Source organism: Pongo pygmaeus, chromosome 13 (genome assembly GCF_028885625.2).
Source record: "Pongo pygmaeus isolate AG05252 chromosome 13, NHGRI_mPonPyg2-v2.0_pri, whole genome shotgun sequence".
NCBI lineage: Eukaryota > Metazoa > Chordata > Mammalia > Primates > Hominidae > Pongo > Pongo pygmaeus.
Window position 1 is genome coordinate 22,484,743 of NC_072386.2, and position 20,624 is coordinate 22,505,366.

A 20,624-nucleotide genomic window follows, 5' to 3' on the forward strand; every position below is an offset into this window, starting at 1 on the left:
GTGAAGGAGAGAGCCAAGACATCAGGCTGGTATAGGGAGTGGAAAGTGAAGACAGACTAGGAAATAGACACTGCTTGTGGCACCTTCAGTCCCAGACTCAAAACACCCTCATCTACAGACTGAATCACCACACGAGCTTCCCTACTACATGTACCTTATGAAACAGGAGGGCTTTGTGATGCAGTCTGGTGGCCTAGTTCCATCTTCTGTGAGGTGGACATGACAAGGCCTAGCACTGGCCATCATTAGGCACCAGAACCCTGAATGCCGAGATAGAGGGATGGCTGATCTCATGCTAATGAGGTTTAGACCATGTTGAGCCCTACTTTTGTTTTGTGGGATGTTGAATATCCCTTATACACGTATGGCTCCATCTTCATCATTATTGTAATTATCTGGCAAGTGAAAAGGAGCCACCATAAATTGAGTTCGGAACCTAAAAGGAGCTGCTGCCGGGTAGGGCTATGATCCCAAATGAACTAAATAAGCCTCAGATAAGAAGCCTATAAGTTCTTAGCGTGCCCCCTTATAATCCCCACCCCAGAATTTTTATAACATATCTTCAGTTACCTTTGTGTAATACTTTTCTTCTCAGAGACTATAATTCCTTACCAGGCCCTTCCCGCAACACACTCTGATTGAAAAGCCAAGAACCTCTCTATTTGGCTTGGGTTGAGAACTAGATAATATGAAGTATATCTTGCTGGATCTCGGAAGATCTCTGAATATGGGGGATTTTTCTGGTTGGTGGGCTTTGTAAGCAGAAGTCCTTTGGTTGTTAGAACCATTTACCCTTTTGTCTGTTCTGCTTTTCCTCCTGTGTCATCCTCAGTATCCAGCAGGACTTCTCTGAATCAGATGGGAGGTATAGAATTTAGAAAAGCCTCCAAGAGAATCCGAAATAAGCAGAGAAGGAAAATGGGGTAAAAAGGTGGAATAGGCAAAGGAAGTTCAGGAGAGTGTATAAAATACAGATAGATATATTGAAAGGGAGTGAAAAATGTATGTAAGTTTTGTCTCATTTTGGACATGAGAAAGAAAATGGTGTCCTAGCTTCACATTCTAATGTTTTTGTCTTCTAAGTGTCACCAAAAAGTCAGGCAAAGAGCTAGAGATGCAGCATCAACAGGTAAAGTCCCAATCTCTCCTCTGACTCCCTTCCACTGTGGGTGTTTCCCATGAATCCTGTCCCTCTGTGACCTCTGGAGCCAAGAGCCAGGTGCTCTGCCACTGAAGACTCCCGTTCCCCAGACTGAAACTTCCATGGGTGGGAAATCATAACTTGAGAATGTTCCAAAATCCTGTACCTCAATGCCCTGGAAATGAAGAATTATGAAAGTAGAGCAGATGTTCTTAATTTTATAACTTACTAGTTTTATGACCCTGTGGAAGTCATTTCATCTCTTATTCTTATCCACAAAATGAGCAAAACACTGACAATCCTGCCTCAATCACATTGTGGTTGTAAAAATCAAATGAAATTAGATATGGGACATTGTGTTATAGTGATGCCATACTCACACATGCCTTAGAGTACAGACTTTTCAGGATTGTAGTCTTTTCTTGATGAGAGTCAAAGGCCTTACTATTCAGCTTCCTATAGGATGCCTATGAAATTATCCCATGCCATATAACACTGTCTCCCCATTCCTCAGCTAGGAGACGTTCCTGGGAAGAAGCTGAGAAGCCACAGAAGCTGCTCTCCATCATTAAAAGGTGATCTATTGCTCTTTGCACTCTATCAACAACCAGCCTGGCCTATGATGATTTCTTGGCTTGGCCTGGGGCAGGACTAAGGAGAAAGATAATGGCTGGGAGGGAGACATACACAGTGGAAGCAGGGACACTGGTTGAGAGGGTTGCCAGGGAAGAGTGGGGTTCACATGTCTCAGGAGAGATGAGACGCCCAGTTCGGTTCTGTGCTAGGGTAACAGCAGTTCTACGATTCAGGATTTTACTAGTGTATAATTCATAAAACATATTACATGGAGCTGCACTCAGCCATGAGATAAGTTACCCAGTTAAGAGAATGAGTTTTGAATAAAGAAGTCATCCTTGTCTTATTCTCTTTATACTCTTTCAAGGGAATAAAGCTATACCCTTTCAAGGGAAAATACCTGACTCTGGCTAGACTCTGCTGACATGACCTCCTCCAGTTCTGTCTTCAGTGAGGCCAGTACTTGGGACACTCCTTAGACAGGAGTCTATTATATTATCCTCTCCTTAAGAGCTCTAGAGAACAGGACTGGTTCCCAAGAGATGCTGGGTATAACATTAGGGGTACCAAATACCCCAGAATGCAGAAGTCCCACAAGGACCTCATTTTCTACAGCTTAGAAGTACTGAATACAGGCTTTGGATTTCTTAGCCTCAAATGAGACTGGTCTGGGTTCTAACTGGTGATGTTCCTGGTGATGCCCCATCAGCTAACTGCCTGGTTCCGTTCTCCTAGTTCAGCTTTTCAACAAGGTCAACAGAGAACTGACTCCAACTCCCAGCCCTCTCTGAGGGCCATGCCCTCCCATGGGTTGTCTGAGTCCTTGCCCAACAAGCTCCAGACCATCAGCCCAGCCCACCACACCTTGCCAAATGGCATTTTCTTAGCAAGGAAAGCAGACAGGTAGACAACAAGATGGTATAGGCCCCAGGGTTTTCAGGACTGGGAAAGGAGAGTGCCAACTCCAGCCCACACTCTTCCAAGAAGGCAGATGTCACTCCATCATTAATTTTGCCGTGTTTCCCTTCCCAGCCAGGGCTGGCTTCCTCCGGAGGGAAGTGTGCGGCGAATCCTGTGTGCAGATCCCTGCTGCCAAATCTGCAATGCCATGGCTCTGGAGATTCAGCAATTGCTGGTGGGTGAGAACAACCAGATCTCCCTGACTTTATCGGGGCCATTGCAGGGCTCCTCTTGCCTAGAGACACTGTCTATGTCTAGTATGTCTTTAGATCAGAGTCTGGAGTTTCATTCCTGGCACACCAGAGAGCTTTCACTGTCATCTGTAACCCCAACACTGTCACAATTAACGGATCAGAAATCTTTAACCCAGTCAGCTGCCCAGTCAAAGTATGCAGATGGCATACAAGATTACTGGGCTGATCACCTCCACCTAGGGCCGGAATTTCAAGTGCCAGATGTGCTCCGGGGCCCAAACACGATGGCTTCTTCAAGGCTTGAGGAGCCAAGGGCTCCACTGAACCAGGAGGAGATGATGCAGAGCAACCCCAGCTCTGTCCAGGAAAACCAAGGCCAGCATCACTTGAATTCCCAGGTCTCCTTGCTGTCCCTGAACCCAGAAACCCCGAACCCGATGCATCCGATGGCCTTGCATATGGTCCTCCCTGCCCACCTGCCATTTCTCAGTCCTGAAGTGCTGAGGCTTCTTGAGGTACATGTTAAAAAATGGACGCATTTCCAGAGGTGGGGGCTCCCAAGACGTGTGGAGGAGTCCCTGAGGCAGCTTATGCCAAACCCACCATTGTATTACCAACCTGGAAATGACCAGCCAGTTTCTTTCAACCTGAATAATACTCCTCAGGTCTCTCTTCAAAGATTTGAGACCATTTCCCTCCAGACCTGGTGTTCACGTGTGGCTGGCCAGCCCATCCAGACCTTCTGGGTTTCTGAATGGTCCATTATGAACCCAGAACAAAGACACCACTGTCAGCAAAGTCCAAACCCTATGGCTCTAGCCTTGCCCTCTCCAGCCCTTAAAGCCCTAAGTGGCCCCCATCCACAGTCTGGGGGACAAGATAATGACTCAGGGAGTGATCTCCAGCAGAAATACAGCCAGCTATTCTGTGGGCTCCCTTCTCTGCACAGTGAGTCCCTGGTTGCCACTTTCATGGGATCTCAAGGCCCCCCCAAGAATGAAAAAGTGCCCAAGCCCCCCTTGAAGGATCCTTTTCTCTTGAATGAGCTTTCCTTCCCCCAACTGCTCCCTAATACTTCACCCCAGTCAGCCCCACCCTCTTCCCCACTTTCCCCAAATTGGGTGTCTCCATCTGACCATCAACGAGCTCAGATCAAAGTCCCATTTCTGACTCTGGCCGAGTATGAAGCCTTGGAGTGGCACCTGCTACAGAGGCAACTCCAGCTTCAGTGGGGCTGGCCAGCTGCCCTCCAGAGGTCTCAGCACACCCAGTGCCTCATGCAGCATGAGCCCTGTGGCAAAGCTCAGTCTCCTGAGACCATGACAGCTTCCCAGACAGGGAAGTCCATCTCAGTGCTCACCAGGGAACTACTCTTCTTCCCGGAGCATGCCCGGAAGCTGCTGGAATTCCACATCCAGAAACGGTTGATTCACCATCGCTGGGGCCTGCCTCAGAAGATCCAGCAGTCCATCCAGTTGCTCCTTACCTCCACTGACCAGCAGACTGTGTCCTGCAGCAGCACAGCCCTAGCCAACGTGAGCATCCCCCAGCCTGTAGCCCTAGAGGCTAACGGGGCTTGCGATGTGCTCTCACCCATTGTGGCCCCAGTGTCCATCCCCATGCCACACTTGTTAACTCAGGTCAAGGCAATACTGCAGAACCACATCGACTCCAAATGTGGACAGATCCACCAGGGCAAGATACCTGCCTGTGTACATAGGTCCTGGGACTGCAGAATTTCTGGGGTCCTGGCAGTGGCTCCTTTAACCTGCATTCCAGAAAGCCAGTTCCTGGAACTGCAGACAGCAAGTGACCCAGACCTACATCACAAAGTTATGCCCTGGATGCCAACGGCCCTTGATCAGCAGCAACAGGCTTTACCAGGTACTGTCACTGAACACCCTAAGCTGCTCCGAGTCTTGTCTGTGGAAGCCATTGAGAAACTGGAGACAACTTTACGGCACAAGCATCTGGCCTTCCTGTCGGGGCTGCCTGCTCTGTATTATGTGGCGCTCCCCAGGGCCCTGGCCCCGGCAGTCACTAGCCAATCTGTCGTCACAGAGATGGTGCCTAGTCCTATGGAAATCCCAGCAGAGCCTCTGATTCAGATGGTTTCATTTGAAGAACAGTGTATAAGTCTTGGGCCATGCCCTCAAGGCAACAAGGAGAGTTGTACAGAAGTTGCAAAAGAGTTCCAGCCTGCAGTGCCAGCAAAAGGAACAATGGAGACACTACCTCTAGAAAGCCAGACACATCCTACTAGCCCTCACTCACTCCAGACACATATCTTGACCAAACTAAACTTCCACCTGAGAAAAAAGGTCCTAGAGATACAATGGGGAATTCCCATTAGGGCAAGGAAGTCCAGGGAACAAACTGCTGCAGCACCAGAGAACATATCCACACAGAAGTCTCTTGAAAGTCTAAACCACCAAGGGGAGACATTGCTCCAGGAACTACCCATCCCACCAGACACTCTTCCTGCCCCTAATGCAGAAGGGGTTCACCTTAAAGAACAGCTGGCCAATGACTTGAAGGCAGTGCAGCAGAACCAAAAGCAATCTAGTTCCAAAGCTGTACCCCAGGGTTCTGCCCACTTGGTCTCCAAGATCTTACAACCCAGTGGGGACATGACAGAGGCCCACATGATTTGTGTTCAGGTAGAGGCCAGTGTGAACAACCCCAGCCTGGAGGAACCCTGTGGCCCTGAGCCCCAAAGCCCTGGCAAGAGCAAGGACCCAGCCCATGTCCCCATGCTAGCAGGAAAGAGAGAGGACCCAGAGGAAACCAAAGCAGCCAGGGACCATAGAGAAGGGGATGCGGGGTTTGGGCGCTCCTCAACCAGAGAAGAGAGACGCCCTGCTGAAGACCAGAGGCCAGCAGGGATGCTTCCAAACAAGACACCCCCAGGGTCCTGGCGATGGAGCCGTAGCTTTCATCTTGCTGATCCCTGTCAACACAGCCCCCAGCATCACCCTCAGCTTAAGCTCCCACAGCTACCTCCACGAGTCCCTGGGGAGAAAGAATCTGACAGTGACCTGCAAGACAGTCAAACTGAGCTAACTGTCATCCTTGAACCAGCAACAATTCCTGAGAATGCCCGGACTGTGGTGCCCCAGGCTTCACAGGGTCAGGCTTTCCTGAGCCAACCAACTCAGGGTAAGCCTTTGCAGGGCCAAACTTTGCAAGGCCAGGTTTTGCATGGGCTGGTGATGCCAGCCCATACTCAAAAGAAGCCCAGCCTTCCAGAGTCTAGCTTGAGAAATAAAATTAAATGTTTTCTGCAGCATATTAACCCCAAGACAAAAGGCAAAGGGCATGAGGACTCCATGTTCTCAGCCGCTGCGAAGGTGGCCAAAACCAGAAAAGAAAATGTTGCAAAGAGCGTGGCTCCAGCCAAGAGCCCTGTAGGGAAAAATAAGACAGAGAAGCCGACAAGGTGCTCCAAGGCCCAATCTCGTCCTGCTCAGAAGCTGGTGGGCCCAGCCTTCTTGGATGGTCCCCAGTCCCTAGACAATAAGCTCCGGCTACACTCCAGACAACCTGGCTCTGCCTCAGCCCTGGGCTACCCCCGCCACTGCCCTCGTCACTGTCCTCGAGAGGCTTGTGCCACCAAACCAGGGCACCCAACCTAGCCCCTGACCCTCACCTCAGATAGAAACATTGGTCTGCTCAAGGAGAACACGCAGAGCCATGAAAAAGGGTTTATAGGCTCCCCAACTGCTGCAGCCCTCCAGAGGACCAGTATTGTCATTTCCATAACTGTGCAGGTGGGACAGATGCCACTAGAAATACACTCTATATTTCTCAGCAATACATTGTCTGTCTGCTCCTTGTCTCTGCTGTATTGTGTTAAGGGAAGGTGTGAGGGAAGCTAAAAAGTCCTTCCTGTCTAGGGAAAGAGCTTTAACTTACCTTTCAGATGGGTCACCAATCCACATCAAAGAAGAAAAGCTCTTATCTAGAGTGCACTGAAGTTAAAGGTCACGCTTGATTTCTGAACATTTACCATCCATCCCACCAGAATGTTTTCCACTGTCCCGTAACTCCAGGGCCTAGGAGAGTGGCTAACGCATAGTAAGACCTTACATTAGTTGAATCCAAAGTCAGGGCTGTGGAGACAGACAAAGCATTGATCATTGTAATGGGGCTATGAGGTGTGTGGTAGTGCCACAGGAGGAAGTAATCAGCTGGTGAGGAGGAACCCACAATAAAAATTACTTTGAGAAGCATCTTGTTTTCAACAATTAAATATTTGAGTGTTTATTACGTGCCAAGAACTATGCAAAACACATCAATGAACATGACACAGGCCTTGACCCAGTGGAGCTCATGATCCCATGGGGTCGACAGTCTATTACTCCCAAATTGTCCAGTCAAATTATAAACTCGGAAGTCCAATATTCATCTCAAACCATACAAAAATAAATGAACTGGTTGTCTACCTTTCACCACCACTCAATCACACATACCAAACCCACTCTATTCATGATATTTCTCACTTCAGTGAAAGGCAGCTCCATCTTTCCAGTTATTTAGGACAAAAACAATGGTGTTATCCTTGATTTTTTTCTTAACCCACAGTAAATCCTGTTATCTCTACCTTCAAGCATGCATCGAGAAAATGCCCACTTCTCACCCTCTCTACTGCTATCATCACTCCAGTAGCATCATAACTAATCTCCCCATTTCATCCTGAGACCATTCAACCAACAGTTTATCCTCAACACAGAAGCCTGATGGTCCTCAGGGAGGGTCCTGGCTTCAGATAATACAAAGAGAGAGAGACAGAAAAAACTATGCAACTGGATAACACACCAAACAACTAAGTGTAAATGGAGACATCTAAGGAGTGGGCCCTGAGACTCTTCTATGTTAAGAAACTGGAAAGTAAAGGAGGGACTAGTAAACAGAGGAAACTGACAAGCAGTAGCCAGTGAGATGGAAGGAAAACAAGATGAGTGTGAAATACTAGAAGCCAAACAAGAAAGTTTTTCAAGGAGAGATCAACTGCATGAAAAGTTGCCAGTCAGCCAACTAAGATGAGGAGTGTTAGATTTAGCCACACAGAGATCATTTATGACCTTAAGAGGAGCAGCCTCAGGTAAATGATGGAGATGAAGGTGTGACTGGAGTGGATTCAAGAGAGAGTGGACGGCTGGGCGCGGTGGCTCACACAGGTAATCCCGGCACTTTGGGAGGCTGAGGCGGGCGGATCACCTGAGGTCAAGAGTTCAAGACCAGCCTGGCCAACATGGTGAAACTCTGTCTCTAGTAAAAATACAAAAATTACCTGGGCGTGGTGGTGCGCACCTGTAATCCCAGCTACTCAGGAGGCTGAGGAGAATCACTTGAACCCAGGAGGTGGAGGTTGCAGTGAGCCCAGATTGTGCCATTGCATTCCAGCCTGGGTGACAAGAGCAAAACTCCATCGAGAGAGAGAGAGAGAGAATGGAAAGAGAGCAATTAGTGTTAGAAAGGGTAATATAAACTCCTCAAAGAGGTTGTTCAAATAAAGATACAGAAATGTGAGGCATTAGAACCCAAAATGGCTTTTCAAAAAAGACTGGAGACATAGCATGGTAGATGTTAATGGAAAACATCCAGTTGAGATGGATAAATTAACGATGCAGGAGCTCAAGGAGAGAACTGCTGGAACAATGTTGTGGTGCAGAAGTTAAGGAATGGGAGCAAGTCCCCAAGTTGACAGGCTGGCTTTGGCTAAAAACAGAACTTCACTGGTGGTAGAGAGAAGGTAGAGTTAATGGGGGAGGACTTCATGGATTAGAAGAAAGGATTCCTCCACATATAAGGGAGTGTGGGCAAAGACCCAGAGGGATGAGTGAGGACCTGGGAAGGGACCATGCCTGTGGGAAGGGGGAACCGTATGGAGAACCAAAGCTGGAAAGCTGGAGGTGGAGAAAGATTCTGGAAGTTACCATGGAAAGTTTCTGTTAGATCCCAAGCAGGTGGGTGAAAAGGTGACCAAAGCTGCTGCTGATATCTGTGCGGCAGGTGCTCTTGGAAGACTGTACCAGCAGGAGAGATCACAGAGAAAGCTCTAAATGCATGGAGCCTGCGCAAGAGCATGAAGCTGGAGATGGAGAAACAGGGCAGAGATGGCATCCTAGTGCTCAGTGAGGTGAGGGACCAGGGAGGTTATATGGGTGGGATGAGGGGATTGGGAAGCAGGAAGACAATGAAGCTGCCCTGAGAAGATGGAAGGGACATCGATTTTGGACAGCTATTATCCCTCAGGTGGTGGCACCTCTGCATTCCCCTTCTGACCTACCACAGAGGAGCCAAGAGCTGGAAAAAGGGAAGGAAGTGCTGTGACTTCTTTATGACATGTTTTGAGGGACAGTGGGATGCCCCTGGTTCCTAAGGAAACCCAGGATCACTCACCATCTCGTCACTAGGAGGAGGTGATGGCAGGACTTGTTTCATCTGATAGGACCCCAGCATTTAGCACAATGTGTCCACTGCTTGGATACAGAAGAGCCAGGATGGAAAGAAGCATGGATGTGTCCCTGCTCTGAATGCTGATTCTGTGCCTAAGGGATAAGGGCCCAGCCATACATGGTCCCCAGGGCAGAGAGACACAAGGCCCAAACCTGCTGAACCAACATTCAACAGATGTTTTCCTAAAGCATCCCCAAAGATCAAAGGAGGTCTTGTGACAGGCACATCCTCCCTGCCTGGTGGGAGCAGGGCAGGCAGCCACACAGCTAGGAGAATAGAGGGAGGCCCAGAATGAAGGGAATTGACTCAGGAGGGTCACAGCAGCATCGGGTAGGGAGCCAGGGGTTAGCATGCACACATCCTGGTTTAGGGTGGAGCAGGTCCCTCCCATGGTTCCCTACAGGCTCCCACCTGCCTGAGGCCAGCATGGGCTCATGCCGCTAACTAAAGTCCCATGACATAGAACTGGGGGCAAAGATGAGCTGGAACTGATACCTTCAGGATTCTGAGTTCTCAGCAAAGTTGAGAGCTAAGCAAAGTCAGGGTCAGAGCCTATGATTCATGCAGGATGCTGATGGCGGATGAAGCTTTGCTCATCCCATCCCATAACCCCAGCACAACCCCACCTTCTATCTTCCCTACGGTGAAGAGAGGCAAGAAGTAAAATTCACATGTAGAGTACAAACTCAAGAATTTACTACTTCAGGCCAGGCGCGGTGGCTCGCACCTGTAATCCCAACACTTTGGGAGGCCGAGGCAGATGGATCACTTGAGGTCAGAAGTTCAAGACCAATCTGGCCAACGTGGTGAAACCCCTGTCTCTATTAAAAATACAAAAATTAGCCGGGCATGGTAGTGTGCGCCTGTAATCCCAGCTTCTCAGGAGGCTGAAGGAGGAAAATCACTTGAATCCAGGAGGCAGAAGTTGCAGTGACCCGAGATCAAGATCGTGCCACTGCACTCCAGCCTGGGTGACAGAGGCAGACTCCATCTCAAAAAAGAAAAAAGAAAATTTACTACTTCAGGTTTGGGGGTAGATGCTAGGAATACATCAGTGCTTGCTTGGGGTCTTTGGTGAATGGTGAATGGCCCCAACCTTCTAGAGCTCTTCTCTTGGGCTTTCCAGAAGGGCACTTCAGAAATGGCTGGAGGGAATTTCAGGAAATAGACCACCAGCAGTGGGAGGAGGGTGGCTTCTCCACAACATCACTTGTGTTCAACGTTGAGTTGTTGAGGGCAGGGACTGTGACTGCTTCACTTCTATACCTGCTCACTGCAGCCCAGGCAGGGAGGGCAAGGGACACAGGATGAACACAGGAATAGACTCTACGGAGACACTGCTTCCTGCACCATGTCGGGGGTGGCTGGGTCTCTGCTGCTTAACCAGCCAACCAGGGCTGAATACTCTACCTGGCCTCTGGAGCCCATGGTCTAGGCCAGGCCTGCCATAGATGGAAGGGCCAGAATAGCCCCTGTGTCCTCTGCAGGGACAGAAGAGAAGGAAGGACTTCCTTGAGCTCAGGTGGGAATATGAGAGGTAAGCACAAAGCAGGCATGTAAAGTGCTTGGGGATACAAAGGACCAGATGCCTCACAGGGCTGACCAGGCTTGCAGAGGTCTGTGCATTCTCAGGCCCAGAGACAGTGACGCCAGGACCCTGAGAGAGCATGGGGAGGGAGAGGGGGGCCTGGGAAGGGGCCAGTGAGATCCAGTTTCCAGAAGGAGGGGTGGGTGCTGCCAACTGCCCCCCTTTCCTGCCTTGTCCCTCTCCTCCACTATAAACACTCAGCTAGTGGCTAAGCAAGTAGCATACTAGGGGATTTCCAGAATGTGTCACTTCCAAGGTCAGGCCTACTACAAAGGCCACAGGGGCAGGTCCCTGGGCAGGCAGACTGACCCATGGGAATCCAGACGGCGGGAAGGGAAGCCCTCCTTGCGGTAAACTGTGCTAGCAGCTGGGGTATGTCAGGGGAGATGGAAGATACAGTAAGGGGCCAGGGAAGAATCACATACACACAGTCAAAGACACATGGACACAGACATCCCACCACACAGGTACATACAGAAAAAGACACAAGTCAACCGTGCCACTCAGAAACTAGTTCAGAGTAAGGACAAACACGTCAAGGAAGACAAACTCACATGGACCCATGAACACCCTGCATCAGACATGCCCGAGCAGACACGGGCACAAACACACATGCAGACACAAAGACAGGTTTGCACACAGAACCCATCTCACAGACCCACAGACACAAATGCAGTCCAAATCCATCCTGCAAAGCCCCTCTCCTCCATAAATCCTCTAGGCCACCTCAGACCAGGCTCATCTCTCCTTTAAATTCTGGTGTGTCATTTCTGTCCTATTGCTTGTCCTTTAATAGGATAGCTTTGGATTCACGTGCATACCCCTGGTCTCAACAATGTGGCTGTGTGCTCTTAAAGAATATCAGGGTCAGGAAGAGAGTCCACTGCCCTCTTCAGCAGCCTCATCCTTCACCTACACACCCATCTCCCCAAGGGCCCCCAATTTACTGCGGGCTCCATCCTTGAAGGGTCCTGACTCTCGGACTCTTTGACATAGCAGACACAAGGGAAGAATAAACCATGTAGACACACTTAGTCCACGTTATCCTCAGGAAACCATGAAGAACCAGGTCCTGGTTCCCCAGTTAGAAAACCCTTACACAAGACATGATCTCATATGTAGCTCTAGCCTAAATTTCATGTTAACCACAATCCCAACCTTACTGACCATACCTCTAAACCCAACTCCAACCCCATTCGCAAAGAAAACTCTAAACCATAGTTTTTCAAATAAGACTCTGGGAACAACTGTACCCAGACAGATAATGCTGGTGGATGTGATCCAAAAATGTTTACATGGCCAAATAAGTTTGAGATAGAAAACTGATCTGCCCTCTCCCCAGGAGCTGAATGCCTCCCTCCCCTAGTTGGATCATAGCTGCAGGGGCCACTCTGTACCCCTCAACTGTGGAGGTCCTGGAAAACAGCCAACAACTTGTCATCTATATCAGATCAATACCACACGTTATGCAAAAGCGTAAGTCCCTCTCCAGACTAGCTTGGAAGCTTAAAACCAGGCCGGGTGCAGTGACTCACACCTGTAATCCCAGTACTTTGGAAGGCTGAGGTGGGCAGATCACTTTGAGCTCAAGAGTTTGAGACCAGCCTGGGCAATATGGTGAAACCCCCTTTCTACAAAAAAAAAAGTACAAAAATAAAATAAAATAAAACAGCTGGGCATGGTGGGTCACATCAGTAGTCCCAGCTACTCAGGAGGCTGAGGCTGGAGAACAGCTTGAGTCTGGGAAGCAGAGGTTGCTGTGAACTGAGATTGCACCACTGCACTCCAGCCTGGGTGACAGAGTGAGACCCTGTCTCAACAAAACAAAACAAAGCAAACAAAAAAGGAGAGAGAGAAAACTTAAAAGCAACCTCCAACACAAAATTTATCTCCTTGGATTAAGATCATTTAGGATTTAGGTTAAGATCTCCTCACTCTTAATCCAAATCCTAAATGCAAGCAGTGCCCTACTCCAACCCTAACACAATCCTCATCTAAGATACGCCTATTTCAACAGGAACCACAAACCCAATTCCAAATCCTACTTTAACATCACCATGATTCCAGCCCTATCCAATTTGGAACCACAACATCAATGCTGTTCTAAGCATAATCCTAACTCTAACCCTAACCCTTGGTAGAGCTACACATTGATGAATGCATGCAACTACACTAGACACACACATTTTGCACACTTATGACTCCCAGAAACTGAGTAGCTCATTCAGTAATGGCTGCACAGTCCACAGGGCATCTTATTTCTAGAGGGCTCAATGCTCCGCTGAGAACCGAGGAGCAGCAACGCACCCAGGCCCTTTGACCCTTGTTGGATATACAGGCCCATGGGCCCCAGCCCACCCCAATCCTATTCCAGGACTTGCCTAGCCCTTGAGCTGAAATTCCCGCCATACCCCTCCCTGGCCCTTGCCTGCCAAGCTGAGAGCATCTGCTGCCCTGGAAACCACACCAGGCAAGAGCAAACGGGCCTGAGACTGAAGGGAATGTGGCCCTTTCCAATTAGGGGATTTCCAGACTCTTGCAACATCCACACCTAGGATGTCTACTCCAGGTGCCTGTCCTAGAGAGGTAGTGGGCCTGCTGAGGTAGGTGTGAATAAGCACAGTTCCTCTCCCCCTCCCAGGATCTCAGTCTGGTGATAGAGTGTGTTAGAGCTGAATTCATCATCACGGGTAGGGCTGAAGTCAGCCATGTGTGCCTCCTTTATCCTTCACCCCAGGTACCAGTGAAGCACTCCTCTGCACCTAGGCCATCCCAGAGGTTGTCACAAAGTAGCCAGGTACTCTCAGGAGCTCACCAAGCCAACACCTTCACCCAGAGGACTGGAACTGTAGATGGAGACCCACATCTCGGATGTGCAGCCATCTGAGTCTTTGTGTCCCCTTCCCCAAGCTCTGCATCCAGCCTGGTCTGAGGACTGAGAGGAGCTTGGGTCAAAGCTGCAGGCTCCAAATCCCCAAACCCAGCTTAGAGTTCAAGTGGGGCAGTGGAGTACAATGAGCCCAGGCCAGCAGCTGAGGGCAGAGGAATGGCTCAGAAGACTTGGGGTCCCAGAAAAGGGTAATGGCTCTCTCATCATCCAAGCTCCTCACTCTCTTCTACCCTGCTTCAGTGCCTCCCTCTCACCACCCCCGCCACCAGGTCCACTCACAGACTGGAGACGGGGTAGGGACTCGCTATCCCATCCTCACTCTCAGGGCAGCTGTTTTCTGCACTGGATTTTGTCCAGCCAGGTTTCCACCTCCAGAAAAGCCCCTACTGCTTCCTTCATTTTCCTTAGGGCTCCTAACCTTGATTTTAAGCTCCAGGACCAAGCAGACAGACCTCAATATCTCCAGGATGGAACATCTCCCTGAGACTGCTCTACCACTGCAGGCTCAAGTTCACAGGTAGGGGCTTAGGGTTGATGCCTAATCAACCTAGATTCCTGCATCTAGGAAGACCAGGCAGGGATGGGACCTAGGGGGCTGTGCACACCATCTGACACAACAAGAAGCTTCTTTGATGGCATGAATAAGGGTAAGGGAGACAGGCAGGTATCTTGCAGAGAGAGCAAGCCTAAGCTTTTAGGAAAGAAAAAGGTACAGCCCCCTCCTCTTCCCTGCCATCTCCCCTTTTTTTCTACAATCTGTGCCAGGCCAGAAAGTTTCCTCCTCCAGGGGAGGTGGGGGGGGCATCACTCCAGCTTTCCTTTCCCCAGACCAACTTTGTTCCCTTTCACTGGCTCTGTGTCAATCTAGAGTATGGGACAGGGAGCAGAATAGGCCCAAGTGGCTCTCCCAACCCCACCCCACCAAGTGCTTAGACTTACCTGCAGAACTTGGTAAAAATACACATTCATTGGCTCTATTCTGAGATTCTGTTTAAGGCGGTCTGGCGTGTTGCTTCTAATTCTCTGTTTTTAACAAGTCACCCAGGTGATTCTGAAGTGCAGCCAAGTTTGGAAGCAAACTAATATAATATGACTTCGGAATTATCTGCATGCCCCCCTCCCAAGCCCATGCTATTCTATCTGTCTGAGAATTCTTCAGAGATAGGCTGCTCACTACTTTCTTAGTCACTTCCATGTAGGCAGGTGGGGAAACCAGGGAGCTGGGAATTTAAAACTTTCTGGTGCCAGGATCTGCCTGTAGACCAGGTAAAAGATCCAAGAAATCTTATCTCCTTGTTTTTGCCTAGTCTTGTTCCAGGAACGCCAGCTTCTTGCCAGCAGAGTCACTCCCTGCCCTGCTTAAGGTCTCAGCCTTAAGGTCTCTTGAGTCTGAAAACCTCAGACTCAAGAGCTCAATTATTTCTCCTCTAGGCCACCAAATTCCAGCCCCTCTACTCTGTGGACCTTGGAATGAAACACCACCTCTTTATCCCACTCCCAACAGTACCTCCATCTTCAACCCCATGCCCTCTGCATCGCATCCTTCCCCAAGAGCAACCCAATATTTCTGTCTCTGGCCATTGCTGTCCTGACTACATCTCTCCTGACACTCATTTCCTCCTCTTCCTATGGTTTCCCTATCCTGTCATAAGCCATCCTTCAAAAAACAAGAAGTAAGGAACTTGCTGCTGGGTTTAGCACTCTGGAAACCAGATGGATTTTCCAGCTCTGACGTGAGGATTACAACTCTAAGGTCCCAACCCAGTTTTAAATACAGATTCTAAGTTATGACCCAATAATCCTCACATATCATATACCATAATAAACTCCAAATGGATAAAAGATGTTAAAATGTTAAAAATTAAACTACAGAAACAACATCATACAAAATGGCAGAGTAAGAAGTTATAGGGGTTGGTCCCTCCACCAAAGCAACTATTGAGGTGGAAAGAGCAATTGGAATCGACTCTTTCAGAAGTCTGGACCCTGATTGGACACTTATAACAAGCGGCGGGGTGGTACTTGATGAAGGGAGAGGTTGCTGGTCTTTCAGAAGAGAGCATAATGCATGCACTAGCTACCAACCAACAGAGTGGGGATAGCAGCCCACATTCCTGAAGTAGCTGGTGGCCACCAAGTGGGCAGGGGGACCTCTGTCCTCCAAAAATGAGGGGTTTTGCATTTGGGTTTGTCTTCCGGTTCCCTAAGGGACAGGCTTGCTTGGTTTCAGCCCTCTTGGGCTGCAGCATCTTCCTGAGCCACGTGTATCAGAAGATTTAAAGGGACAGAACCTTTTTGCAGGGAAGGAAGAGAACCCTTTGTCAGGTCATAAACAGAAACTTCAGTAACCCCACAAAACAAAGAATATGCACTTTGCAAAAAACAGTTTGAAAAACTCACCACAAATTGATGGCAGAGTTCTCAACAAGTGTATATCAGCAACCCCTAAGGAGTGAAAAAATTGAATTTCTAGAGATACCACACTGTAATATTCAGAATGCCCAGTTATCAACAAAAAATTACTAATACAAAGAAACAGGAAAGTATGGCCCATTCACAGGAAGACAGGAATTTGACAGAGACTATCCCTGAGGAAGCCCAGATATTGGACACAGTAGATGAAGACTTTAACTGTCTTACTGTAAATGCTCAATAAATATTGATGATGGGAGGTTTGATGATAAGGGTGAGAAGCTGAAATCTCAAATACTGTTTTGTTGCTTATTTTATTATGACCTCAAATTAAATTGGGAAATAATGGCCCTTTTGGAAAAAAAAAAATAACTGTCTTAAATATGCTCAAAGAGCTGAAGGAAACCATGGGCAAAGAGTTAAGGGAAATCTGAAAAATGGTGTATGAACAAAATGAAACTATCAATAAAGAGATAGAAATTAGTAAAAAGAAAAAAAGGACTCAAGCAGAAATTCTGGAAGCAAAAATACAATAACTGAAATGTACAATTCACTAGGGGCAATCAACAACTGATTTAAGCAGAAAAAAAAGGATCCGTATTCTTGATGATAAGACAATTAAAATTATCAAGTATGAGAAGAAAAATAAACAAGCCTCAGGGATACCATCAAATGTACCTCATCACAGGAGTCTCAGGAGGAGAATAGAGGGAACAGGGCATTAAAAAAATTGAAGAAATAATGACAAAACATCTGAAATCTGATGAAAAGCATGAATATACATACCCAAGAAGTTCACAAACTCTAAGAAGGATAAACTCAGAGATCCACACCAAGACAGATTATAGTCAAATTGTTGAAACCCAAAGACAAAAGGATGATTTTAAAAGCAGCAAGAGAGAAGTAACTCATTATGTACAAGAGATTCTCAATAAGATTACCAGCTGATTTCAGAAACCATGGGAGGCCAAAAGACAATGGGGGATATATTTAAAGACTGAAGAAAAAAAAAAGTCAAACAAGAATTCTATATATCCAGCAAAACTATGCTGCAAGAATTAAGGAGAAAGAAGACATTTCCAGATAAACAAAACTTAGGAAGTTCATTAATAGTAGACCTGCCCACAAGAAAAGCTAAAGGGAGAAAGAAAAAACAAAAAAACAAACAAAGAAATGCTAAAGGAAGACCTTCAGAATGAAACAAAAGGACAAAAAATAACTCACAGCCACACAAAGAAACAAAGATCTCTGATAAACATAACAACAATAGCAGGCCGGGCGCAGTGGCTCAGGTCTGTAATCCCAGCACTTTGGGAGGCCAAGGTGAGCGGATCATTTGAGGTCAGGAGTTTGAGACCGGCCAGGCCAACATGGTGAAACCCCAGCTCTATAAAAAATAGAAAAATTAGCTGGATGTGGTGGCAGGTGCCCATAATCCCAGTTACTCGGGAGGCTGAGGCAGGGGAATGGCTTGAACCCGGAGGGTGGAGGTTGCAGTGAGCCAAGATCGCACCACTGCACTCCAGCCTGGGTGAAAGAGTGGGACTCCGTCTCAAAAAAAAAAAGTAACAACATTGCCAGGTACAGTGGTTCACACTTGTAATCCCATTACTTTGGGAGGCCAAGGCGGGTGAATTGCTTGAGGTCAGGCGTTCAAGACTAGCCTGAGCAACATAGTGAGACCTCGTGTCTACAAAAAATACAAAAATTAGCCAGGCATGGTGGCCCCACTACTCAGGAGACTGAGGTGGAAGGATCACTTGAGCCCAGGAGGTCGAGGCTGCTGTGAGCTGAGATTGTGCCACCGCACTCCAGCCTGGGTGACAAAGCGAGACCCTGTGTCAAAAAAAAAAAAAAAAGATAAAAGCTAGTATTGTATTTTTAGTTTGTAGCTCCACTTTTTTCTATATAATTTAAAAGGAAAATGCATTAAACAATAATTATAAATCTATGTCAATGGGAACACAATGTATAAAGATGTAATCTGTGACAATAACAATATAAAGAAGAGACTAAAATATATACGACCAAAATGTTTATATACTATTGAAACTAAGTTGGTATTATTCAAACTAGGTTGTTATCAGTTTAGAATGTTAATTATAATCACCAAGGTATCCATTAGGAAAATAACTATAAAATATATAGAAAAGGAAAGCAAAGGGGAATCAAAATGGTTATGCTACAGACCAGGTGCTGTCGCTCATACCTATAATTCCAGCACTTTGGGAGGCCAAGGCAGGAGGATTGCTTGAGCCTGGGAGTTCAAGACCAGACTGGGCAACATAGCAAGACCTCATCTCTAGAAAAAATAAAAATTAAAAATTAAAACAGTAGCCGGACGTGGTGGCATGTGCCTGTGGTCCCAGCTCCTCAAGAGGCTGAGGCAGGCAGATCGTTTGAGCCCAGGAGCTCAAGACTAGCCTGGGCTAGACATCATGAAACCTCGTCTCTACAAAAAATAGAAAAATCAGCCAGGTGCAGTGGTGCTTGCCTGTAGTCCCAGCTCCTGGGGAGGTTGAGGTGGGAGGATCACTCGAGCCCAGGAGGCGGAGATTTCAGTGAGCCAAGATCAACCACTGCACTCCAGCCTGGGTGACAGAGTTAAACCCTGCCTCAAAAAAAAAAAAAAAAAAAAGAACTCTTACAATTTAATAATCAGATTTGCTGGAAGGAGGGGAAGGGTATGGATCCTGGAGCAGTCATGGTGTTCCAGGGGAGAGAAGTGAGGCCTGCATGAAAGCAGTAGCTGGGAATAGAAGGAAGGCTCAGGCCCAGACGTATTCAACTAATGAGGATATAAAATTTGGCAGCTGAGGACTGTCCATTTAGTTTGAGATAAGTGGGGCTGGGTGCCAGCAGATCCAGCTTTCAGGAAGGAAAAGGAGTGGGGATAAGTTAAGGGAAGTGAAAGTGTCTAGCTACATAAATAGCAGGCCAATCCCAGCCCACGCACAGACCCCCAACTTGCAGCTCTGGCCTCTTACTCACCCTCTACCACAGACATGGCTCAGTCACTGGCTCTGAGCCTCCTTATCCTGGTTCTGGCCTCTGGCATCCCCGGGACCCAAGGTACCAAGGCAGGGAGGAGCCTTGCATGGGGCTAAGGGGATCAAGAGGCCTGGGTAGGAGCTTGCCAACAGCCCCTGGCTCCCTGTGAATCCCACCCTGCAGGCAGTGATGGAGGAGCTCAGGACTGTTGCCTCAAGTACAGCCAAAGGAAGATTCCCGCCAAGGTTGTCCGCAGCTACCGGAAGCAGGAACCAAGCTTAGGCTGCTCCATCCCAGCTATCCTGTGAGTGGACACAAAGGGGTGGGTACAGGCTGGTGACGGGGTGGGGAGGGCATGGTGGGCAAGACTAAGAAGGCTTACTAGCCCCCACCCGCAGGTTCTTGCCCCGCAAGCGCTCTCAGGCAGAGCTATGTGCAGACCCAAAGGAGCTCTGGGTGCAGCAGCTGATGCAGCATCTAGACAAGACACCATCCCCACAGAAACCAGCCCAGGGCTGCAGGAAGGACAGGGGGCCCTCCAAGACTGGCAAGAAGGGAAAGGGCTCCAAAGGCTGCAAGAGGTGAGGAATCTGAGGGATGTGGGTAAAAGGGAGCGTCAGTCAGCCCCTCACACCCCTCTTCTGCCCTCACAGGACTGAGCGGTCACAGACCCCTAAAGGGCCATAGCCCAGTGAGCAGCCTGGAGCCCTGGAGACCCCACCAGCCTCACCAGGGCTTGAAGCCTGAACCCAAGATGCAAGAAGGAGGCTATGCTCAGGGGCCCTGGAGCAGCCACCCCATGCTGGCCTTGCCACACTCTTTCTCCTGCTTTAACCACCCCATCTGCATTCCCAGCTCTACCCTGCATGGCTGAGCTGCCCACAGCAGGCCAGGCCCAGAGAGACCGAGGAGGGAGAGTCTCCCAGGGAGCATGAGAGGAGGCAGCAGGACTGTCCCCTCGAAGGAGAATCATCAGGACCCTGGACCTGATACAGCTCCCCAGTGCACCCCACCTCTTCCTTGTAAATATGATTTATATCTAACTGAATAAAAAGCTATTCTGTCTTCCCACCCAAGTACCTGTTCCCATGTGTTTATGTCCACCGAGATGCCAAAGTTCCTACAGGATGGGGTCACACACTCTGAGCCGAAAGCTCAGGCTGACAAATGCTATGTTCCCACCTACCCCAAGAGTTTCCTTGCCTCTCAGGTGCCTGCACCCCAAGCAGTTAAAGGGAGGTTGATGGACAGGGTAGGACCCATTCTTCTGAGGAATCCTGCCAATGGAGAGATGGTGGACATGGAGCACACACACCCAACAGCTCTGCAGACCTCTGAGACCCTGACTCTGTCCTGCACTAACTCCAGGAGTGACCTTCGGATCTTTTCCATGACCTTCAGACCTTTCCC

The 20,624-nt window shown here is 48.4% G+C and overlaps 2 protein-coding genes across 4 annotated transcripts; both read left to right on the top strand.

The window, feature by feature from the left end:
- The first annotated feature begins 219 nt into the window (after positions 1-219).
- Positions 220-7,113, top strand: LOC129044656 (protein SPATA31F1). 2 transcript variants are annotated; one of them, XM_054502724.1, is made up of 5 exons: positions 439-456; positions 1,084-1,129; positions 1,656-1,716; positions 2,750-2,852; positions 2,936-7,113. In XM_054502724.1, the coding sequence occupies exons 2-5, from the start codon at positions 1,115-1,117 to the stop codon at positions 6,504-6,506; spliced, it is 3,750 nt and encodes a 1,249-aa protein (XP_054358699.1). In that variant the 5' UTR covers positions 439-456; positions 1,084-1,114; the 3' UTR covers positions 6,507-7,113. The 2 variants fall into 2 exon arrangements, with proteins under 2 accessions (XP_054358698.1, XP_054358699.1); XM_054502723.1 differs by having other exon boundaries at positions 220-456; positions 2,750-7,113.
- Positions 7,114-10,618: 3,505 nt separating this feature from the next.
- Positions 10,619-20,288, top strand: CCL21 (C-C motif chemokine ligand 21). Of its 2 annotated transcripts, XM_054502725.2 has the most exons (7): positions 10,619-12,397; positions 13,659-13,718; positions 13,832-13,999; positions 14,242-14,328; positions 19,398-19,518; positions 19,613-19,795; positions 19,868-20,288. In XM_054502725.2, the coding sequence occupies exons 3-7, from the start codon at positions 13,936-13,938 to the stop codon at positions 19,899-19,901; spliced, it is 489 nt and encodes a 162-aa protein (XP_054358700.1). In that variant the 5' UTR covers positions 10,619-12,397; positions 13,659-13,718; positions 13,832-13,935; the 3' UTR covers positions 19,902-20,288. The 2 variants fall into 2 exon arrangements, with proteins under 2 accessions (XP_054358700.1, XP_054358701.1); XM_054502726.2 differs by lacking the exons at positions 10,619-12,397; positions 13,659-13,718; positions 13,832-13,999; positions 14,242-14,328 and adding an exon at positions 19,146-19,295.
- The last annotated feature ends 336 nt before the right edge of the window (positions 20,289-20,624 follow it).

Coding starts and splice junctions, on each gene's coding strand:
- LOC129044656 (XM_054502723.1), top strand. CDS start 313: ATGTTGAGCCCTACTTTTGTTTTGTGGGATGTTGAATATCCCTTATAC. Junction 457..1,083: donor CTAAAAGGAGCTGCTGCCGG/GTAGGGCTATGA, acceptor TTGTCTTCTAAG/TGTCACCAAAAAGTCAGGCA. Junction 1,130..1,655: donor TAGAGATGCAGCATCAACAG/GTAAAGTCCCAA, acceptor CCCATTCCTCAG/CTAGGAGACGTTCCTGGGAA.
- CCL21 (XM_054502725.2), top strand. CDS start 13,936: ATGAGCCCAGGCCAGCAGCTGAGGGCAGAGGAATGGCTCAGAAGACTT. Junction 14,000..14,241: donor ACTTGGGGTCCCAGAAAAGG/GTAATGGCTCTC, acceptor CTTGATTTTAAG/CTCCAGGACCAAGCAGACAG. Junction 14,329..19,397: donor CTGCAGGCTCAAGTTCACAG/GTAGGGGCTTAG, acceptor CCCACCCTGCAG/GCAGTGATGGAGGAGCTCAG.